The following is a 24701-nucleotide window of genomic DNA, read 5'->3' as shown; positions in this document are numbered from 1 at the left end:
GAACGTAAATGTAATAAAAATTAAATCAACCTTTAAGAGTAACATTATTAATTTAACAATCAATGCCAAAAACCATTAACCATAAAGTCTAATTGATAAAGTTCTAACATTTGAGAGATAAATTGAAAGCCTTCTTCGCATAATAGCTTAATTGATTTTTTAGCAAAGAAGTTTTTTACGCCCTGAGCAATATAAATGTTAAACTGAAAGATGTATAAAATAAGTAACACTAAAATTAACTTAGACCTAAAATAAAACAGCATAAATGGATAGATTATTTTACCTCAAAATTATATATTAATTCTATAAACCAAAATTAATATTCTAAAATAATTAAATAAAACTAGCCATGTGGTGAAGCTAAATTTGATGATAATAACAGATTAATTTTTATGAACAGTAAAACAAACATAAAATATACGTTAATTATAACAATGTATGCATTACATACAATATATTTAGATGATGGAACGAAACTAATTATCAACGAACACATAGGGTAAAATTACATAATTTTAGCCTATTTTTCAAGCTTAATATATCATTTAGTATTTCATATAATTGTTAATTTTATTAGTAATTCATGAATTTTCATCTAATCAACTCTAAAACTTGAATTAAACGCTAAAAATTTAAGAACGCATAAAAATGTATAGCTTTTACCAAATACAAGTACCACATTAGGCAAGGAAAAAAATGTCAAATATAGATACCAAATCCATGAATTAACCAACATAAAAGCTTGCAAATAACTGAAACCTATATAATATGGTAATTTAAGATGCAACGCCTATAACTCCAATGGACAAAAAACAAGTTTAGACTACTCATCTTAGAACAACATTTAACTTGTTCTGCACCTGTTCTCGCACCTGCCACTGCATTCACAATTGAAAAACCCACATATTTTACCATCAAACAACACTTCAAAATTAAAACTATAGTAACATCAATCATAATTACGACATACGTAAGGCATAGCGGTACCTGCAGGTCGTTAATCTCCTCATCCGTGAGTGAACGCTCCATGGATCGATATGCAATCCGATAACAATGGCTTGTCATTCCTTTCTTGTTGGTAAAGTTATCTATCAAGCTCACCTGAATGTGATGAAACAAAAAATTATCTATCAAACACCTATCAAGTAAGACCCTCAAATGCTTCGTATTTATGATTGTTGAAAGACTTTAGGTCATCATTGCATTAATACCTTTCCGTATTAAATTTAAAATACGCTTAGTGAATCAATAAGACATCTTCATAGACACACTAGTACCCGCAACTGCCTTTGATATGCAAGGGATTTTAAATACTTATAATTGCTATCATAGACTCTGAGACAAGATATAGGCGAAAAAATCTTTTGGCAACTGCCTACCTACATGTCATATTAAGAATGAAAACTAGAAATCAGAAATTACGTACATAAGCTCCATTAAATCAGTTATTTGTGTTTTGATGTCTATAAAGGATGAGATGAAGGAAGCCAATCAAACATGCTTACCCCTCAATTGACACCTTTTCCATTATTTCGATAATTTATAATACTTATAAACTGATAATATTTATACTCTGTAGAACATTCAGTTAAGAAGCTTAAACACATAATGATATAGATGAACATGTTTCATGTCCTCAAAAGATATCTGGCCAAAATTTAAATTGCATACCTCTTCAACAAGATCCCCAGCTATTCCTCTTATAACTTCACATAAGTTGTTCTCTGTAAATGAATCATTGATCCAAAAACTCATGTCTTTGTAACAGGGAGGATACTGCAAAAACAATTCAGGTGTCCAGTCATGCTTTTGTAATAGTTATCAAACAGTTAAAAGAAACCATTTGCTTAACTTATACCTTCGAAAAGGGTTTAAACTTCACTCCCATTTGGCCTTCGGAAAACTGCGTTCAAATAGTTTAGCCAGACTTAGGGGTAGAAACTAAATTAGGATTCCAAGAATTCAGCATTCAAATCATGGAGCTACATTCAGAAGCTACCTGTGAGGTGAATCGCTCATCAGTTGACCAAAAAAGCCGGATATCTGGAATGTCAAATAAAACCATTGCTAGCCGCTCCAATCCAAGTCCTAAGGCCCAAGCAACACTGTTTGATCTACCATTACTTTTCAATATTTCTTGCTCCATCACCCCACAACCCAAAACCTCCATCCATTTCCCCTGAAAGTTGTTGTAGTTTGCCGGTAAGTTATACTCAGAGCTAAAGTTACCAAATTAACTTAAAATAATTCAGATAGAACAACAATCAAAGTAGAAGTGAGGACTACAAACCAGATTACAAACATGTAGTTAAAGGTATTAGAAATATCCATATCATAATTTAGCTTAATCAAATTTAAGATTGCAACAATAAGCATAGGGTTCACCCACTAATAAATGAAGCAGGAAAAAAAGAAAAAAGCTACTAAAAACCCTCAACCAAAAACTCAAGCTTAAAGAAAACACTGAAACTATTTTTATAAAAAACAAAGAAAATACCTGAAAATAGATCTCAAGTTCATAGGAAGGATTGGTAAATGGAAAATAGGCATCAATCCAACGCATCTCCACAGCACCTGGAATGTTAACAGATTGAGGCTTGGTGTTTTGCAGTCTTTACAATGCAAACCTTTGATGACTAATTCCATAAAAGTGATCACAATTTATAGCAGCTAGTTAGATACTTCTCTCCATAAAATAAGTTATACATTGCACAACGCTAATATATACATCTCCATCGTAACTAAAAGAAAAAAGACGCAAATATGCGATGATTTATTTTCACAAAAGTTCCCACTTCTTGTCAAAACCAATATTGCATTTATGATGTAAAAAAAGATATTGATTCAATATGGAATATGATTTTTTCCGAAGCCAAATAGTAAACTCATTGTAGAAGATATGCATAATCTTTTTGCAAACTTGTAATCCCTCAATTATGCTTTGAATCTAAAATTTACCAAATAAGTGACGAGCTAGGCCTTCTAGACTTTTCTTTAAGTCCTCAGCTGCATATGATGTTGGATCCAAACCTGATGCCTCCCAATTATCTGGAGTAAAAACACGAACCCCTTCCATCTGCAATGCAAAGGGGAGAAAAATAGTTGACCCTGAATTATCAACATAACCATCTTAGACAAATGTTACATGTCAAATCAAAGCACTTCATCATGTCGACCCACAAAGGATGCCATGGTAGGGCCCAATAAATGGTTGAGCATCACATGTAGACTTAGCAGAATACCTACGAGAAGAGAATTCTAAAAAGCTAGACAAAATTGAAGATGTTTTCAACAAAACGAAACCTGATGAAACACAGGGTAATGGGTGGAATCTATAGAATCTCTACGGTAAACATCGCCAGTTACAAGGAAATGAGTGTGTCCCCTTCTCAACAGCTCTGCTTGATGAGCACTTGTATGACACCTCAGCACAGTTTGAGAGTCAACATAATATGTATCATTATAACTCCGGCTTACATGATCGGCAGGCACCAGGACATCATCAAAATTCTGGAAAAAAATAATTATTTACTGTCATAAACAAATAAATGTTCTTAAAAACCATTGTACAAGAATCCAAATTTGATAAAATTATCCAACATATATTGTAACATAACTAAGACAATAAAATTAATTATCAAACAGATGACAAATTGTATCTTCATTTCAGGGGAGCACAATAACTGCTTACCCATCATCATCCAACTTTGAGCACATAATGCTGGACAAAACATAGAGCACAATAACTTTCCTAAAGAATGAATCTATTTGGAAGGTATCTTTAAATATTGGAAACAGCTAGAACAGGGAAAAGTTATTAAAGTTGCGAGTAGATGCTGCTTCAATCCTTAAATCACCTGCTGCAGTAAACAACAAATTGTCCGTGACCACAATCTGGAATTAAATAAGGATAAAGGACAGATTTACTTGAAGTAGACTTATTTGGCTTTCCCTGCATATTCCTATGCCATCTCTTATTGCTTGGATGGCTGTAAGGGACAAGTTGCCTACAAAATATAGGCGTATTTCATGGGGATTTAATGTAGAGGGATGCTGCAAATTATGCGAGGGAGGGATGGAATCTCATAATCACTTGTTCTTTGAGTGTGGGTACTCAAGGAAAGTGTGGCGATGTTCTGAAATTATACCAGATACATAGAGGTGTCATGTCTTGGCACCAAGAGTTACAATGGGCTGTCAGGAGGTTGAAGGGAAAGTCACTGATTACCCTTGTTTTGAAGCTCGCTTGTAGTGCATATATATACATGATCTGGAAGGAAAAGAATAGAAGGTAATTTGAAGAGAAGCAGGTAAGTAAACAAGAATTACTGAGGAGCATCAAAGAAATTGTATGGCTAAGATTGTTAGGGAGGAGTATCGATAGAACTGATAGTGTAAATCTTCAACTTTGGATAGATTGGGGTATACTGGATGCAAATAACTGATTGTATAGAGTTGTAATCCTATTTGCAGCTATTCTATCAGCAGTTGTTTTCTTGTAGCATAGTTCTGCTTATTTTGGGTAATAAAATCAAATTTATCCCCCCAAGAAAAAACATAGAGTTCTAGAATCTGTAAAGTACAACTTTAAACAATTCTGCTGAGTATATATGAGCTTAGATAGGCATGAAAAATTTTGAAACATTTTAAGTTCAGTTTTTAAGGAAATCAGTGTTGCATGTATGCATGCAAATTCCTGTATTCATCATTCCATCACTTCAGAAATCAATTACTACAAAACCAAAAACAAGAACATTACTGCTCGGTCATACTTCTTGCAGAGCTCAAAAAACAGCAATACAGAACCTTTTTGCATTGAAGAGATTTAATAATACTGAAAACTCACATGCTCAATTTAAGAAGTTGACTAGAGAGCCACGTATTTTTCAAACAAACATGCTTAATATGGCCATAGATGATACATATGGAGAAAAAAGGCCCATAACCTAAAAATATGCAATCCAAAATTATTCTCTCACTCGCTAATCCACAGCCAAACACATACACAGAGGTTCAAGCGTACATGGTAACATATGATATCAATAAGGTAATACAGAAGCATACAAACATCTGTAATCTGATCAAATCCATAGAGATACAAATTTCCCAGGAATTCCAAAGCAGAGCATAGGATTGAAGTTTCAGAAATATCTAAACTCAAAAGCTATTCCTTTTCGATCCAATCATATGAAACATAAAAGAGGAAAAGAGAATTCACAGAGCAGTGGACCACATTGTACCTGTTTTACTGAAACAACTGGGCAGAGATCATCAAACTTATGGAACATATTTGGGAAATTAGTATCAAAATATTCATATATTCCATTCTTCAGAATCCCAAGAGGATGGTTATTCCTTCTGTGGAGCTGCAAGCCCAGTTTCGAAAAAATTGTGTCCGGAACATTGTTTGTCGGGTCATCCCTCACCACATCTACAATTCCCACCATCCAATAAAATACTAAATCATTCATAAACTATGAAAACACATAAAATCATGAATCAAAATTCACCAATTAAAAATTTTCAAAGCATATCCAAACCAGAAAAGTTGGTTCCCATTGCAGAAAATTTTCAATCATTTAACATTACACCAAAAAGGGTGTATTCCACCTAAAAAGCTTATACCTAACTTCCATTACAAAACATATTGCACCAAAACTCCATGAATTTAAATTCCCTATCAAAATACAACTTGAACACACGAAGGGCATATTTTGGAAACTCCAAATCAGATTAAACTAAGAGAAAACTACCCATTACCCATAAACATTTACTGGTATTAGAGAAAGAAAATGCAAGAATAGAGAAGCTCGCCTAGTTAAAATTCAATATCAGCAAATATTAAAACGACCCAGTTCAATAACAGTGCAGAAAAACATAAAAGAAAAAAGTACATAAAAAGTAGCATTTGGGTACCATCTTTGGCAATTTTGATTCCACCAAGCTCTAACATGGAGGAAGCCACGGGTTGTCTCCATTTTTTCTTAGAAGAAAGAGAAGCAACGGCAGAGGAAGAAAAGGGTAAGCAAAAAGAGAAGCGTTTGAAACCATTTATGTGGTGAAAAAGGGAGGTTTTAGAGAAGATAGTTGAATGAGCACTTGAAACAACGGCCATAAAAAATCTTTTGGTCTGTTTTTCTGTGTTGGGTAGGCTGGGGATTTTGCAAGGGGAAGAAACGAAAGATAACTCAGTTTTGTATGAAGCAGATACAGCCCAAAGAAAAAAAAAAGATAATACTTCAAAAAAAAACCTTTATGGCACATTTGCTTAGCTGTATTGAAATTTGCTTCGCTGTATTGAAATAGAGGCATAATGGAATAGAGCTTATTGCGTAATAGCAAATCAATTATTTAGTTGGATGTAATACAATAGAGGCGTAATAGTATTCTTATGTTTAGTCGAATAGAATGGAGTTGTAATAGCATAAGGAAAAAATTTAAAATGGCTAGAATACCCTTAGCAGAAATTTGTTTAGATAAATAATTATTGTTATTGTTATTAAATTTTAATAAGATTATTAATATCAGTAATAAATAATTTAATCATATTTTAACATAATTATTATTAAATATAATTTAATAAAAATATATAATTTAATAAAATTCTTAATATTAGATATTCTTAATATTAAATTACTAAAATCATAATATATAATACTAGAAAATATAATTTAACATAATTATTATTAAATATAATTTAATAAAAATATATAATTTAATAAAATTTTTAATATTAAATATATTCTTATATTAATTTACTAAAATCATAATATATAATACTATAAAATATAATTTAAAATAATTATTATTAAATATAATTTAATAAAAATATATAATTTAATCTAAAGTTTGAATGTGTATTTCCCTAGCAAAATCAATGAACTCTCGTGTAACTATAACCTTAATAATATATGATGTATAATTAATATTTCGTGACTAATTAATAGCATAGAGATAAATATAGTAATGACGAATTTATAGTATACGATTAAAATGCTAATAATTTATAGTATACAATTAAAATATTATAAATAAAATAATAGTAAATGATATATAAGATAAATTAACATATAAATAATTCATATATTTAGAAGGAATAAAGATAAATTTAGTGTGACAAAATACAACATTACTTTGAAATCAAGGTTGCGAGTTAGTTTTCGTGCAAGCTTTTCCAAATGCTATATTAATGATATTGAACAAGTAGTAATGTAAAGCTCTTTTCTTATATCCTCCAAATACTTCAACTGATTTCTCCATTTATCAGCAAAATAAAAGCCATCCTGAGCAGCAAAACAACTTCCAAATATAGCATTTGATCCAGTCATCCTCATAAACAAACAAGTCAACCTCCTATTACAAGCCTCAGTTCCCAATAGGCAATAGGAGAAAAACAAGATTCCAATGGCAACATAATTCCAAAATATATAAACATGCATTTAAAAACTTTTAGATCAAACATCAAATTTACTAGCAATGCTGTAACAAAGCGAAGTGCCATCCTCTTTATCGGTATGAACAGAGAAATAGGTGTCTGGGCATAGCCCCAACAATCTCAATGCTTCATCTACAACTTCGTCTAGATTCTCGCAGTAAACACCAACATGATCACCTGTTTCATATCTGAAAAGGAAGACAAGTATGAGCTGGTGAAGTTCTCTATTATGTAGCATCTAGTTTTAAGATGATGATAAGAGAGGAGAGGAGGTCATCATAAATTCATAATTGGAAAAAGAGAAAAAAAAACTTAGCAATACAGAACAAAATATTTAGGAAAGTAGTAACTTACGATAGGCCAGTGCTAGTAATATCAAATTCAAGATGGATGCAAGAACGATCAGATGCAGGAGTATGAAGCTCCTTCCTCACAGCCACATTAGACCTTCAAGTTAGATTTCATCAAAGAAGAATACTAAAAAAATGGCCACTAGGATATCTGAAAAAACTATTCCTGTATACCTGCATGGATGTTGAGCATCATAAACAGTGTGGCCATTTGCATTGTTCCAGTTCTTATCCTTGACAGGTGCATTTGCAGGATCATAAAATACAACACGGTATTCCAAAACAGCAGCAGTGTATGGGGTAGAAACAGTTGTTGTATCATTGTCATCACGCAGAAGCTGATCTAACTCGGGCCACACTGATTCACGCCTAGAAGAGCAACATGGCTTAATAAAGGGTAAATGTAAAAGAATGAAAAAGCTTTTTACTCGAACAGAGGTGATGTTCTTTTTACCAGGCAGTAAAGTCATCTTCAATGCATTGATCATCATCTCCAAGACCCACAGGAACTAGACGTTTTGCTCCTGCAAATATAGTAAGGCCAATTTTAGCACATAGGCTCCCATGCAGTGAAAATTTGATGACATTATGTATGAACCAACTCTAAAAGAATCTTCTACTACATGGCCCAAGCATTTTATCCATCTGTGTATATTTCTGTTTGAACATTTGAATACATAAATAGAAACATTTGGATACATGTCAAGACTCAGTTCATCTCACTGAAATTAGAATGCACATCTATTCAGAATTATCAAGTTAAAAGATGAACATTATAGTTCTGACTGCAATGTATATTTAGTGATTTAAGTAATAGTATTGCCAAAAACTTCTGCATTCACCTTTCAATAAAACTTTTCCTCGTGAAACAGTCAAGTGACTAGAGGTGAGTGATAATATAGCTTTTATACTGGAATGATGTGGATTTTAATATGCATCATCATAATTCATAAAACGGAAAATTAGTTAGCCAAGGTTAACAGCATTTTTAGCATCCAAGTAGCCATTACAAAAATTAAAATTCCATGAATCGAAGTGTCAGTTTATAAGCGAGGGGGAGATAAAAGAAAAATTAATAGCATACCCTGCTCAGTAAGGATTTCATCAACAACCTTCGCAACCTAAGGAAAAATAAAAAAGAAATGAACAGATAAAACTAATAAGAAAAACATAAAGAAAAAGCAAATCAAGGAAACACTTATATATAAATGTAACGGAACCTTGGCGAAGCCTTCGGCGGTGCCGGTTTGAGTACCGAAGAAGATAGTGACTTTTTTCTTTCCATCGTCAACTTCATCTTCACGATCTTTAGCAATCAGAGGCTTAGGAGGAGTGATTTGCTTAGGTTTCTGAGAACCGGATCTATTGCATCAGATCGAGCGGCGAAACTTTCATTGAACCAGAAGATGAAGATGAAGTTCCATTTGTTACAGAAAATTAAAGAACCGTCAATGCAAAAGACAAATGGAGGAGAAATTAGAGGCGGAGGAGATCTCTGATCAGCTTTAATGAAATAAATAAATAAATAAATAAAATTTGGCGTTGTTGAGAGTTTGGTGGTAGTTGAGAGTTGTGAGTCTTGTTCAGAGAGGGAGCTGAAAAGAAGAAGATTGGGAGGGTAAAACGGGTTGGTAAATTGAAGCAGCACCTAAACTGAGCAAAAGGGAGGGATTAGAAATTGGTGGATTTTGGGGATTAGATCAGTAATGTATTAGACTCGTAGTAGTAATACCCTGAACCAAACAAAGGATTAAAGGGGATTAAGTGGGACCCACTAATTAGGGGTGTATTGGCCAACCAAACATGGTGTTAGTCATTCGACCCGGGTTTGATACCAGATGCCAAAAATGAATAATCATTTTCAGAAAAAAATATGTCAAAAGGTTTTCTAACCTTTCAAGTTTTAATTTTAATTTTGAGATATTAAGTTTATGCATTTTTTTATTTTAAAATTGTAGTTCTTTCTTTAATTTTTTTATTAAAGTTAACAATATTAAAATACTTTTTTAACTCTTAATATTTATAATCTTTTGTTAATTTTGTTTTAAAAATACATAAAAAAATTTGAAATTATTTTTTTCATATTTTAAATAAAAACATAAAAATTTTAAAAATTATAACTTTTTAAAATTAAAAATATATTTTTTTAAATAAAACTTTTGGAAAAAAATAAAAAATTTTAAAATTTTAAAAATAAAAAATAAAAATATTTTAAAAATATTTTAAAAATATAAACAAAAATTTAAAATTTAATGTTATCTAAACCGAATCAAGTTGGCCAGTTGAGTCGGGAATTGGTTGGAGTATCAGTTCGGTGAAAGATAAAAAGTTGGTTAACCTGCAAACTAGTACAGACTAGTTGAATCGAGCTAAAAAATAGTTGAACCGACAGTTGATTCAATTTCGAATTAGTCTAACCAATTGATTTCGAAAATGATCGGTCCAACCAATTCATAGAAAATAAATTATCAAAAATAAAAAAAATTATAAAAATTAATTCAATTTCTAGTTCAAATGAATTTTTAACTATTTTGTATAAGTTCACAGGTCTATTAATTTTTAAACTTTTAAAACTTATTTTGGCCTCACATTTATAGTTTTTTGGTCAATATGGTCCATGTCCATTAAAAGTATGTATTTTTTAAAAAATTAAAATTCCCTTTTTTATGTTTATGTTAAACCAATCACTGATCTTATACTTTGTATTATTAATATAATCTAGTTTCTTTTTATAATATCTATTTATTTCTAATAAATATTTATATAATAGATTGAATTTATCTAATTTATTTCTATATCGAATAGAGTGGCGATTAAAATGAATGATTTACTGAGCATAAATCGTGATTAAAATTCAAGATCTTTAAATGCAATAGTTATATGACAAGTGGGTCTTTTTATCAGATAACTCTGTCATCGAGCTCGAGGTTTAGTCTTTTCAAAGTAGTTCTCTCATTTACTGCGACTTACTAATGATTAAACTCGCTTCATTGAAACCCCTATTGTGATGAGCATTTGCTGCTGCAGAATAAATCAATTTTAAAATGGGATAACATGCTGATAAGGCATGAGTTCTAGTATCGTAAGTGTTTCTTCATAGGAACGTCCACGAATCTGATCAAATTATTCTTCGTGCTTTGTGAGCAGACATACATATATGTTGACCTAAAGCGTATACTTCATCTGAAGTTGTATATGGGTTCCTCCTGTGTTTCTTTATCTTTATCATAAAGTTTTCCTCTCACTAATGAATTCATTAATTAATCTCTATTTTTTATTATAATAAATTATAATAATATTAACGACTGGATTTATTATCATTTTTTGCGTGTCCGTAAAAATTTATAGTAGGTGCGAATTCTCTCAATTTATGTCCTACCATACGATCCGTTATATAAATGGGCAAATGTTCTTTTCCGTTATATAAATGGGCAAATGTTCTTTTCCATTATGGATAGCGATAGTATGGCCGATCATTGTGGGTATAATGTAACACTCCAAACCCGGCCTAAACATTAGGGCCGAATCTAGTGATGTCACATTGTAACACCTCTTACCCGTATTCAACGCTGGAATAGGGTACGAGGCATTACCAAAATAAATACACTTATAGACATATTAAACCGAGTTATAAAATTTCATCCAAATTAAAAACTTTCAAATTATTATCTTCGAGTCGCTAATTAAGGTATACGAGGCCCAATACATACCCATTCATATGCTCAATATATTCGTTAAATCAATCCAATATTGAAGAATCCACTTTATGTCAGAATCAATATTAATAACAATCATAAATCTTTTCATGTTAATTTCATATATCACTTACCGTACTTCGAATGTTAATTTACAAATATGTAATTCACTAACACATTCTGGTATACACAATGTTTAATTGATGAAATCATTTAATTGAGCTAAATTTCATGTTCATTCTAAATTTTCTTCTAAATCCATAAATGCTTCCACTTACCATTTACGTAATCAATTTCTCGAACCAAGCTATCACACAACAATAATACATCACCTGTGCTTCATGAATTCAATATTCGATTCTTATCACCATCAAATCCATGTCATTCGAATACTTAAAGTTTATTCAAGCATATATTATTATGTTTCATATACCAAGCATATGTCAAAATTACGAATACGCAATCAATTCATTTGTCATTTATTTGACTAGCAAATTAACCTCAAAATTTATAACATTCCATTACTTAAGATATGCCATAAAACACTCCTTTAACATAAACTAGCACCATGGCCGAATTTTTATTATGCTATTTATTACCCTTTTTCCGAATCACATAGCAAAATATTACAAATATGTATATATTTGAATACTATAATTATGCATCAACTTACCAACATGAGTTAATTCATGAGTCACTCATGACATCACTTCATGCCAAATATACCACACACATATGCTATGAAACTTTATTTTCTCTCATGAGCTTACCATGACCTGTAATGCACCAATATAAACATTACTCCTATTTCAACGTTTATCGATTATAATCAGGCATATAACCAATTATACACAATTCATTCATATACTTTATTGTCCTCCTCCTCCTCCTCTCCATCCCACATCCTTTATGTATATAACATGCTCAAATAGCATTATACATAATTTCACTATTCACTTATATTTAAATTCAAAGTTGTCTATTTGAGTCAGAGCCACTAAATTATTTTTATCCAGAGCTACAGAGCTCCAAATTAAGATCTGTTAATTTTCTCTGAAACTAGACTCATATATCTTCTTACCATAAAAGTTTTAGAATTTTTGACTTGTCCAATTAGTACAGTTTATTCTTTAAAGTCACCCCTATTTCACTGCTCAACATCTCTGACCTCTCTTCACTAAAAATGAATTATCTCATTGTACAGAATTTGGATGATATTTCCATTTGTTTCCTTTGAAAATAGACTCATTAAGGATTCTAAGCATATAAATTATAACTAATAATTATTTTTTACAATTTTTAATTATTTTCCAAAGTCATAATAGGGGATTCAAAAATCAATCCGACCCTGCCTCACTAAAATTCAAATATCTCAAAATATATAATTGGTTTGCTTGCTCTGTTTCTTTTATGTAAAAAGAAACTCATTAAGCTTTCATTAATTATCTTATTCACTCTCTAATTCAATTTTCACCATTTTTGGTGATTTTTCAAAGTCACACAACTGTTGTTGTTTAAACTATTTTGTTGTAAAATGTATTCTTTCATAATTTCACTTTTTCACTATCTGAATTCCATTGAATTTTTCACATCTCATTCCAATAGTTCATTTCAATTCATATACAATTCATTCAATTTATCACTATATTCAAAGCAATCCAATTTCTCATTTCCAATTTCAAGTCAATCTTCAATTCAATTCCACATATATATTCATCACTCAATTACACTTAGTCAATTTCCCGATGAACACTTCGGAATAATAACAGATACACGGTGGAATCGGTAGAAATTGAATTTTTTTATATTCTATACAAAAACAAAACACTCATAGCGACCACCTTATAATAAATGATACTCGGTTCACATAGTAGCCTGCACATAGTACTACACATGTAACCATTTTCATCTGATACACGTAGTAGCCTGCACATAGTACTACACACGTGATCGAAGCTATCCAGTACGCATAGTAGCCTACACATAGTACTGCACATGCGACCTATCATTCCGGTACACGTAGTAGCCTACACATAATACTACACACATGACCATTTTCATCCGATATACGTAGTAGCCTGCACATAGTACTACACACGTGATTGAAGCTATTCAGTACGCATAGTAGCCTGCACATAGTACTATACATGCGACCTATCATTCCAGTACACGTAGTAGCCTGCGCATAGTACTACAAACGTGACCTAGCAACTTCACTCGTATCTCTTTCATTCCGAAGGTTCAACTGGGAATTTTCACTTTTTCTCACTTTTTTATACCAATCAATGTTAATTTCTCGTCTTTCTCGATTTATAATAACATATTTAGCTTATATAACATTAAATTTATTCAATCCAGTCCAAAAATCACATTTTTGCAAAATTACATTTTTGCCCCTAAAGTTTCACAAAATTACGATTTTGTCCCTAGGCTCAGAAATTAAACTTTATTCCTTTTTCTTATGTTTTATAACATGCTGAACATTTTTCCCTTCTATAGAAACATCAAATTCTTCATCTAACATGCACTTATGAACAATAATAATTTTTACCGATTATGCCGTTTCACTTGTTTTCACTGAAAATCGCTTAGCAAAAATTGTTTAACACAATTTAAAGCTTCATATTCTACCATAAAACATCAAAATAAACACATTTCACCTATGGGTATTTTCCAAATATAAACCTTAGGTTAAATTATTGCTAGAATAAGCTAAATTAAGCTACTAGGACTTCAAAAACGTAAAGAACATTAAAAATGGGGCTTAGAATCACTTACTATGGGGCTTGGAAGCTTGAAAACCCTAACCATGGCTTCCCCCTTGCTATTTTCGTTCATCATGGAGAAGATGGACAAATTTTTGGCTATTTTGGCATTTTTAATTCTTTTAATTACTAAATGACCAAAATGCCCCCAACTTAAAAATATCCTATTTCACTTATATCTTGTCTATTTTTGTCAAAAAAGTTAACCAATGGTCTAATTACCATTTAAGGACCTCCAATTTAAAATTTCATAACAATTGGACACTTCTAACATGTAGAACTCAACTTTTGCACTTTTTACAATTTAGTCCTTTTGGCTAAATTGAGTGCCCAAACGTCGAAATTTTTGAATGAAATTTTTACGAAATCATTCCGTGAAATTTTAAACCATAAAAATATAAGAAAAATAAATTTTTCCTCGTCAAATTTGTGGTCCCGAAACCACTGTTCCGACTAAGCCTAAAATCGGACTGTTACATATAATGGTAGATGCTCTGGACCGAGTTATTATTATTTATTTTTGTACTTTTTTATTAAGCCTTTCGATTTTAAAAAAAAATGATTTGCTACAAAAGGATTTTTTTTAGTGAACGCGCCATTTTTTTACTTTAAAAATATTTTTTTTGTTTTTGTTTTTGTAAAGACGAAGAAAGAAATAATCTCTCCTATTTACTCCATCGATGAAGAATCAAATTATCACTATATTTATTCTTTTTTCTACTTCTTCCAAGTGCAGGATAACCCCAAAGGGTTGCGGGTTTTTTTCTACCAATTGGAGCCCTCCCTTCACCACCCCCATGGGGATGGTCTACAGGGTTCATAACTACTACTCTTACTACAGGACGCTTACCTAGCTAACATTTAGATTTGGCTCTACCCAAACTTTTCAAGTTCACCCCAACATTCCCCACCGATTCGACTGTCGCTAAGCAGTTTTTGGATATCAAACGGACCTCCCAGAAGGTAATTTTAGTGTGGCCGATTTCCCCTCATTTGCAATCAGTTTCGCAACAGCACACGCTGTTCTAGCTAATTGTCCACCCCTTCCAAGTGTGATTTCTATGTTATGTATGGTCGTGCCTAAGGGCATATTGGTTGAAGTAGATTCTTCTTTTTGATCGATCAATCAAAACCCCTTCCCAAATTGCACAAGCTTCTTCCAAAGCATACAGATTTCTGGATGTAGATGATGATATCTATACAGATGGATTCGTATAATTCTTATATATATTGTACAATGAAGTACTATACGAGTAGATATATAGGAATCCAAATCTGTCGAACCACTCATGTTATGATCTTCTACATCCTAGGTCTTCTCGTTCCGTCATCTGGCTTATGTTCTTCATGTAGCATTCAGACCGAATGACTCTATGAAATTACGTTGATACTTCTACATATTATGGGTAACGTAGGAGACATCTCTATTTTTTCCCCGAGGAATTTTTTGAATTACCACTACTTAGCTTTCAATTCGTCTCTGACCATTAAATGAAATGTGAATAACCCGTCCTCATCTCTTTAAAACAAGGGGCGCTTCTAGTTCTGTCGGTTCTTGAAACAATTTTGTCTTCTCCATATTACTATATCTCTAGAGTCAATAATTTTATATAAGGAACTACCGAACTTAATCACTTGCTGTCATTACTCTTTAGTTTTCTATTGAGGTCTATCCTATAGAGGTACTCAAATTGGATCAGTGATTGATTTTTAGGTTTCATCGTAAACCTATTGGTTCCTTCCAATTACGTAAATCAATAGTTCAAACCATACTTAAAGGTAGGGCATTTCCCATTTTTATAGGAACTTTTGTACCAGAAACAATGGTATCTCCAATTATAGCCCCTCTAGGATTTAAAATATATCTCTTCTCACCATCCCCATACTATATGAGACAAATGTTTGCATTTTGATTAGGGTCGTATTCTATGGTTACGATTCTACCATATATGTCTTTTTCATTTCGTCGAAAATCAATTTTACGGTATAAACACTTACGACCTCCCCCTCTATAACTTGCGGTAATGATTTTTCTGGCATTACGACCTTTACCACAACAATGCTGTCCATAGATCAAATTATTTCATGGAATGGATTTCACTTGACTGTCATCAAATTAATCCTTCCCATGGATTATTGTCCCAACGAATAATTAATTGTAGGGGTGAAATCTTAATAGAATTCAAAAAAGCGAGGAGTAAGTCCCAAGCCATAAAATAAGAAAAAAAATACAAAATTCTCATGTTTATAGGATTAAACAAAGGGATTTGCAAATAAGAGTGTCAATGCTACAACCAGCCCATAAATTGTTAAAGCTTCCATAAAAGCCAAACTAAGAAATAAAGTACATTGTATTTTTCCCTCCGCCTCGGGTTGTCTCACAATACCTTCTATAGCTTGGTCCACAACAGTACCTTGACCAACTCCAAGTCCAATAGAAGCAAGCCCGATAGCCAACCCAGCAATAATAACGGAAGTGGCAGAAATCAGTGGATTCATGATAAGTTCCTTGCACCAAAATAAAGAAATGGTTCATGATACACTCATCCAATGAATTTTGACTTAATTATATTATTCCATCGCTAAGATTCAACCTACCGAAATAACTAAGAACTCTGAATGGAAGTGAGAAGATTATTGAATCGTCAGAACTATTTCGACATTTTTCTTTTAGGTCATATTCGCTAGATTTTTTTGAATCCGCACATACTTTGTTCTTCCCTTTCTTTTTTCCAACCCATTCTTTGCTTTGAATTCTTCGTTTGTCTTTATTTTATCTCTTTATTCGCTCAATTCAGAGTCAAAGATGAAACAGAGGAACTTCTATTCTTCTATTGGAATACCTATCTAAATCCACAATAGTAGGTTGGATTAGATATATTTTGAGTTTGTATATAACTAGTCAATATCTAATATCCCATATACACGTGTTTCTTACATAACTAAACCAACTATTCATGTCTTAGATTCAATTGGATTTTAGAATTATTCCTCAAAGGATAGACAAAAGCTGTCTTATAGCCATTAGATTCCATATACCTAATTTTACCCCCATTTTTTTCCTAATCATTTTTTTATATCGTCTTTTGTAATGTAAATTCGTCTCTTCCTTTTATCTTTTATTTAGCATTATCTTACATGGATACAATCTAAATGGACGAATTCATTAGACCAAATCATTGCATATAAATAAAACATCAATATCAGTATTTGATTGAGCTAAGTTCATGCAATTTATTTTATTATTTATGAAAAAATTTATTTTGGTCAATCATTGAATTGAATGAAGAAATCGACTGAAATGGGAATCATTCTATATAAAGAATAGCTTTTTAAAAATCATAGACCCTAAATTGATACCATAAAAATTCCTATTCTAATTAGGACTCATAATATTGAAATTAAATAAACAAAATCAATCAAAATTATCACCAAGAACAAAATTTTGTTATGATTAATATCTTTAACTTGATATGTATCTGTTTTAATTCTGCCCTTTTTACGAATAGTTTTTTATTCGCCAAATTTCCCGAGGCCTATGCTTTTTTGAATCCAATCGTAGATTTTATGCCAGTAATACCTGTTCTCTTTTTTCTCTTAGCCTTTGTTTGGTAAGCTGTTGTAAGTTTTCAATGAGATCCTTAATACTGCCCTAGAAAAATTCATGAGTGATTCAAGAAAAAAAATCTAACAATTGAAAAGTTCAGGTAAGTCTTACACTATGAACGAACCTTCAATTCAAAGATTGAAATTCTTGGATAGCCCTGATAAATCTGGATCATCTCATTTCCTCATTTGACCCTTTTTGCCGAAGAACCCTATTTAGATTAGAGTCCGCCACAATATATAATTGTTGGTATGAAATATTTTTTTTTGTAATGAAAAGTTCAACTCTTATTACAAGTAAATTTTTGAAAATTCTTTTTGATTTCTAGAAATTCTAGAAATCACTTTATTTCTTGGTGTCAAAATCAAAACAAAATAGGGTATGTGGTATAAAAACGGGGAATCTATTCTCTTCTTTTTCCAAAAAATGCTTTTGGAGATTGTGTAATGCTTACTCTTAAACTCTTTGTTTACACCGTAGTAATATTCTTTGTTTCTCTCTTCATCTTCGGATTCCTATCTAATGATCCGGGACGTAATCCTGGATGCGAAGAATAAAAAAGGGAGAGTTCCTTGCTTCATTTTTAAAAATGGTATTAGGATTTGATCTATTCCACTACCAAAAACTGAAACGAAAATAGAGGGATTCGAACCCTCGGTACGAATAACTCACACAACAAATTAGCAATCCGACACTTTAGTCCACTCAGTCATCTCTCCTAATTGAGAAAAGATAATTACTATGTTACAACACACAAAAAGAAAGGCTTGAAAAAAGCCCTTTTTTACTTAGAAGACAAGAACAATAGAATAATAAGAAAAGTAAGAATAAAGTAAAATAATAAAGAAAGTGAATTATCTTATCATATACACCTATTTTATTTGATTTAAAAAGATGGGCAAGTCCTTTTATTTAATTCTACATTCTTTGCACTTATTAGATATCTATTAGATATATAGACTCGCATAGATATACTTAGTATTTAGATATAATTAGTATAATCGTTATAAGATATATTTTTAACTAAACAATATAACAATAACAGGTACAAATATTAAATTGAGGTACCCATTTTATGACAACTTTCAACAGTTTTCCCTCTATTTTTGTGCCTTTAGTAGGCCTAGTATTTCCTGCAATTGCAATGGCTTCTTTATCTTTGTATGTTCAAAAAACTAAGATATTTTAGATTCGATGGGGCTAAGACCAAATCTTATCTATTTTTTTTTCAAGATTTAGATGTCATGGATACCTATTTAGTAGAATATTGTGTAACATCTGGCTTACCCGAACTAAACATAAATGAAAAAGCCCCTCTTATGCATACGTAAACATGGTATAGGGTTAAATGAATTATAGCAAGTGGATCGATATCGAATGGATGTATGAAATTAAAGTCTATATATCTAGTAGATCCGTATAGGTGATCATATAAAGGGGATGATTTTAGATAGAAGCAATTTGATGAATTCCTTCAAAAAGTTCATATCAAAATAGTCCTAGTTGATGAGAGTTACTTCGGAAACAAAAAAAAAGTAAAGTCAATTTTTTTTGGTTATTCTCTCAATTCGAATAAAATGCAACTGGATCCAGCATGTATTACTTGGCGATCAAAATCTATATGGATAGAATTTATAGTGGGATCTTGAAAAACAAGCAATTTCTGCTGGGCCTTTATCCTTTTTTTTGGTTCATTAGGGGTTTTATTAGTTGGAACTTCTAGTTATCTTGGTAGGAATTTGATATCTTTATTTCTGTCTATGGGATCGTGATGTCTTTCTATGGGATCGCAGGCCTCTTTATTAGTTCCTATTTGTGGTACACTATTTTTTAGAATGTAGGCAGTGGTTACGATTGATTTCATAGAAATGAGGGAATAGTATGTATTTTTCGTTCGCGTTTTCTTGGAAAAAATCGTCGCATCTTTCTACGATTCCTTATGAAAGATATTTAGTCCATCAGAATATCCTTATACATGACGATGATCAATTTGGTCGTTATGGTCAGACTCTATTATGGATTTCTAAGCACACTATCCATAGGTCCCTCTTATATCTTCCTTCTACGAGCTCGGGTTATGGAAGAAGGAGAAGAAGGAACTAAGAAGAGAGTATCAGCAACAACTGGGTTTATTGCAGGCCAGCTCATGATGTTCATATCAATCTACTATGTACCTCTGCATTCAACATTGGGTAAACCTCATATAATAACCGTCCTAACTCTACTGTATCTTTTGTTTCATTTCTTCTGGAACAATTACAAAGACTTTTTTGATCATAGACCTCCTACCAGAAATTCAATGCATAATCTTAGCATTCAATGTGTATTCCTGAATAATCTCATTATTCAATTATTCAATTATTCAACCATTTCATTTTACCAAGTTCAATGTTAGCCAGATTAGTCAAAATCTATATGTTTCGATGTAGCAACAATATGTTATTTGTAACAAGTAGTTTTGTTGGTTGGTTAATTTGTGATAAAATATGACATGTGTAAAATGAAATCTACTTGTTACAAATAAAATAACAGAATACTGTAACAATAAGTATCTTGTATCAAAATTTAGAAATTCTATGGCTCAAATCTTTAGTATTCTATTATTTATTACATGTGATCTTTAGTATTCTGTTATTTATTACATGTGTTTACTACTTAGGCAGAATACCGTCACCCATTCTAACTACCTGAAAGGAATTTCTGAAACAGAAGAAGTGGGGGAAAGTGAGGAAGAAAGAAACATAGAAATAGAAACTATTTCCGAAGGGGGAGGAGCTAACCAAAAACAGGGGACTGAAGAAAATACTTCTTTTTCTCTTTTTTCGGAGGAAGAGGTGGATCCGAGCAAAATCAATGAAACAGAAAAGCTACAAGTGATTGAAAAGAAAAAAAAAAGGGCGAACTCCACTTTCGTTTTAAAGAGACATACTATAAAAATAGACCAGTTTATGAAACTTCTTATCTGGATGGGAATTAAGAAAGTTCGAAGTTAGAAATATTAAAAAAAAAAGAGGATAAATATTTATTATGGATTGAAAAACCTCTTGTAATAATAATTTTTATATTTTTTGTCAATATGGTCCATGTCCATTAAAAGTATGTATTTTAAAAAAAATTTAAAACTATTTTTTCCTTATTTTAAACAAAAAAATTAAAATTTATATTTTTTTAAATATATATATAAACTATTTAAAATTCAAAAATAAAAAATAAAAATATTTTCTAAAAATATATTTAAAATAAAAAGTTTCACAATTCATTGTTATCTAAACCAGACCAGACGAATTGGATAAAAAGCAACTAGAGTATCAGTTTGTGAGAGGTAAAAAACTGATTAACCCACAAATTGCTGCGAATTAGTTAAATCTGGTTAAAAAATCATTTATATTTTTTAAAAACTTATAATTTTTATTTTTAAAAAATATATATTTTTCATTTTTATTTTTTCTATTTGAAATATGAAAAATTTCATTTGTAAATCTTTTATGTGCTTTTAAAAGATAAGGATCGAGTCTGCTACTCTAGCACATCTTGGTCTGCTTTTCTAGCAAGTTTTATTTTTAGGGTTTGACTTTTGTTCTAATTTGGTTTTTGCGGCGATGGAGTTTAGGAGGGGTTGTTAATTTCTTTTCGTTTTGATTTTGGTATGTATGGAAATTGATTTGACGAATCTTACTTTGGATGATGAGGTGGAAAATATCTTACAGATCTAAAATGAGGCTGAACCTATGAAGGAGATTATGATCTTTGCTTGGTGGGGTGTTTCCTTACTGCGAGTGTGATTCGCTTCCCCGCAATGAGAAGTACTATAGGTAATCTTTGGCACCCAGTGAGAGGGGTCCAAATTGCAAATATGGGAGGAAAACGATTTTTATTCCGTTTCTTTCACAAAATGGATCTTGATCGTGTGCAAAATGGTTATCGCATATTAGAAATCTATTTGAACTTTAGCTTTCACTTACATCAAATCATATAAGTCACGTATACGTAGTTCATCATCCAATCAAGATTTAAGGTATACTACACTATAAATGTCACAAGTGAATATATGTATAAACTAATTTAGGATCTATTTTACTTGGGTCCTATCCAATATACTGTAAATCCAGTTAATCACATCTATATATTTATCTTTTGGGAATCATCTGCTCTGATAATCAATACAAGGTACCTCATCAATGGACTTAATATATGTCATATTAGTCTTTTAATTGATTTGCTCAATTTCGATTGGACTAAGGACGTGTTTAGATTATTTGCTAATATAAGTTGTCTTTCTACATTACGATCCATTCATGTAATGTCGCTTAATATTAATTAAATATTAGAATATCAATGAGCTGATATTTGCTTTTGTTAGGAATCGACCCGATTAACCAACAAACAAGTAAAAATAGCAGAAGAAATTAAGAAATTGAACACACAAATTTAACGTGGAAAACCCCCTCCAAATGTGTTATGAGTTCTAATCTAATGGGTGTATTTTCTAAGGTTGTAAAAGAACATATTTATAGGCTAAATTAGTAGGTCAAATAAGCTATGCTAATAAATGCTAAATATATTATACTAATAAATACTAAATCTTCTAGAAAGAAAATATATTTTGTTTAACTTGACTTGTAAGCAATCTCTTAGAATTTGGGTCACACAACTCTAACACTATAGAACCTTCCAGAATATATAGACTGTCAGTTATTTTACCTTTTAACAAAACGAAAGCTCCACGAGATACTTTAATGTCGCTCGACTCGATGTTGATTCTGCATCCTTTCAAGTCTAAAATACTCAATGAGATGAGATTCTTTCGTAAATCAGGTACATACCTGACATCTGAGAGTGCCCTAATCGTCTCATCGTGTATCTTAATTTTAACAGTACTAATATCAATTACCTTACTAGATGAATCGCTTCCCATGCGCACAACTCCACCTTCAACCGAACTGTATGTGGAGAACCGTTCTCTATTGGAACACATGTGGAAAGAACATCCCGAATATAGGATCCACTCGGACGTGAGCTTGGAGTTATCGCTCGTTAACACTAACAAGAAATCATCATCGCTTTCATCGACCAAATTAGTACTAGCTACATCTTCCTTGTTACTCTCAGCAGCTATTTTATTTCACAGTTTAGAACAAATTGCTTTGACGTGACCTAACTTTTTACAATAGCGACACCTTTTGTCTTGTTTCTTTGATGCTACCAAAACGGAAGCTTGCCTATCTGCCTTGCTATCCAAACTAAACTCATTCTCGAGTTTGTCTCTACTCAACAAATGACCCTTCGCACCTTCGAACAAGAGTTTGTCTCTGCCGTAAATTAGGGTCTACTTGAAAGACTTGTATGAAGGGGGTAAAGAGCACAATAATAGCATAGCCTGATCTTCATCGTCAATATGAACCTCAACGTTCTTTAAATCATTTAAAATAGTAATGAACTGACTGATGTGATCTCTAAGAAGCTCACATTCGTTCATGCGAAACGTAAATAGACGTTGTTTCAACACTAAATGGTTAGCCAGCGACTTAGTCGCATCAAGAGTTTCTAACCTATTCCACAAGGTGGATGAGGTCTTCTCCATTAATACCTCCTGCAATACCATATTCCCGAGGCATAACTGGATTGTAGACAAGGCCTTTTCATCAAGCTCTTCCCATTCTGTTTGATTTAGATTCTCAGACTTTTTCCCGGTATCAACCTTTTTTCAAGTCGATTTGAACTAGAATTGTCATCATCTAAACTTGCCACAGATTGAAATTTGTCTCACCATCGAACTTCTCAATTTCAAATCTTGTTGCTGTCATCTCTGAACAGGCTAATCTATAAAAATTAAACTAGCTCTGATACCACTTGTTAGGAATTAACCCGATTAAGCAACAAACAAGTAAAAATAGCAGAAGAAATTGAGAAATTGAACACACAAATTGAACGTGGAAAACCCCCTCCAAAGAGGATAAAAAACCACAGGCAAAGATAATTTTACTATAATGGCAAAAGAACGAAGAGTACAAAAGATGAAGATAAAAACTAAACCCCGAAAACCCGAAAATAAAGAACCCTCAAAACGTAAACACAAAATTCTCTAAATGTGTTATGAGTTCTAATCTAATGGGTATATTTTCTAAGGTTGTAAAAGAACCTATTTATAGGCTAAATTAGTAGGTCAAATAAGCTACGCTAATAAATGCTAAATATATTATACTAATAATTACTAAATCTTCTAGAAAGAAAATATATTTTGTTTAACTTGACTTGCAAGCAATTTCTCAGAATTTGGGTCACGCAACTCTAACAGCTTTCATTTTACTTTGCATGAAAAAACCGTTAAGGACAATATACAAATAATATTAATGATACCGATAAATATTTATTTAAACTAATATAATCGGAAAACTACAAGTACATGGACAAAAATACTATAGTAATGGCACTAGATCCCAACAATTTTGGCTTAAAGATATTCAAATAAAAACCCTTGCAATTTAATTAGAAAAAAAATCATTTTAATCACTCAAACATTAAATCTTTAACTACGGTTGATTTTACACATCACGTTATATGTATTTTTCATTTTTTTTGTCCTCCTTACTTCATTATCGTCCCTCCTCACCACCTTTGCTTCCACTATTTTTTTCTTATTTGCTCATTGGTTTCACCATTTTTTTTGTCTAGAAATTAATTAATTATAGTTACACTACTTTTTAATCCCCTGCAAACCCTTTTAACCCAAAACTAGGAAGGATGTGGGTATTTTTCTCCCATTATATTGTTACTAAATTCTAAATCAAACTTAATTAATTAACATGCTACAAAAGGATTAGTGAAGGCATTGAAAATTGGTTGTTGGAA

At 31.7% G+C, this 24701-nt stretch overlaps 2 protein-coding genes and 1 pseudogene across 2 annotated transcripts; 1 reads left to right on the top strand and 2 right to left on the bottom strand.

Annotated features, from left to right (window-relative positions):
* Window positions 1-631: 631 nt before the first annotated feature.
* LOC107914790 (phenylalanine--tRNA ligase, chloroplastic/mitochondrial) lies at window positions 632-6268 on the bottom strand. Its single transcript, XM_016843816.2, has 10 exons — window positions 5917-6268; window positions 5241-5431; window positions 3304-3510; window positions 2959-3076; window positions 2498-2574; window positions 2000-2179; window positions 1859-1903; window positions 1672-1776; window positions 988-1101; window positions 632-878 (listed from the first exon to the last, which is right to left on the bottom strand). Exons 1-10 carry the CDS (start codon window positions 6113-6115, stop codon window positions 828-830), a joined length of 1287 nt encoding a protein of 428 aa, XP_016699305.2. The 5' UTR covers window positions 6116-6268; the 3' UTR covers window positions 632-827.
* Window positions 6269-7454: 1186 nt separating this feature from the next.
* LOC107915440 (NADPH--cytochrome P450 reductase 2) lies at window positions 7455-16744 on the bottom strand. Its single transcript, XM_041101962.1, has 7 exons — window positions 16633-16744; window positions 9006-9091; window positions 8870-8906; window positions 8240-8309; window positions 7960-8154; window positions 7790-7882; window positions 7455-7623 (listed from the first exon to the last, which is right to left on the bottom strand). The coding sequence occupies exons 1-7, from the start codon at window positions 16742-16744 to the stop codon at window positions 7455-7457; spliced, it is 762 nt and encodes a 253-aa protein (XP_040957896.1).
* Window positions 16745-18996: 2252 nt separating this feature from the next.
* On the top strand, window positions 18997-20845 carry LOC121222069 (protein TIC 214-like; annotated as a pseudogene).
* Window positions 20846-24701: the final 3856 nt, after the last annotated feature.

Source organism: Gossypium hirsutum, chromosome D10 (assembly GCF_007990345.1).
Source record: "Gossypium hirsutum isolate 1008001.06 chromosome D10, Gossypium_hirsutum_v2.1, whole genome shotgun sequence".
Lineage (NCBI taxonomy): Eukaryota > Viridiplantae > Streptophyta > Magnoliopsida > Malvales > Malvaceae > Gossypium > Gossypium hirsutum.
The sequence above is the reverse complement of the archived record's forward strand: the minus strand, read 5'-3'. Positions and strand labels throughout refer to the sequence as shown.

Bases quoted from the DNA above. Each gene is read 5' to 3' on its own strand.
- LOC107914790 (XM_016843816.2), bottom strand. From the start codon at position 6,115: ATGGCCGTTGTTTCAAGTGCTCATTCAACTATCTTCTCTAAAACCTCC. The intron at 3,077-3,303 runs GTTTCGTTTTGT...TTTGCATTGCAG, and splicing joins ATTACCCTGTGTTTCATCAG to ATGGAAGGGGTTCGTGTTTT. The intron at 2,180-2,497 runs GTATTTTCTTTG...AACAACTTTCAG, and splicing joins AACTTGAGATCTATTTTCAG to GGGAAATGGATGGAGGTTTT.
- LOC107915440 (XM_041101962.1), bottom strand. From the start codon at position 16,744: ATGAATCCACTGATTTCTGCCACTTCCGTTATTATTGCTGGGTTGGCT. The intron at 7,883-7,959 runs GTATACAGGAAT...TCTAACTTGAAG, and splicing joins GATGCTCAACATCCATGCAG to GTCTAATGTGGCTGTGAGGA. The intron at 7,624-7,789 runs GTAAGTTACTAC...CTTCCTTTTCAG, and splicing joins ATTACTAGCACTGGCCTATC to ATATGAAACAGGTGATCATG.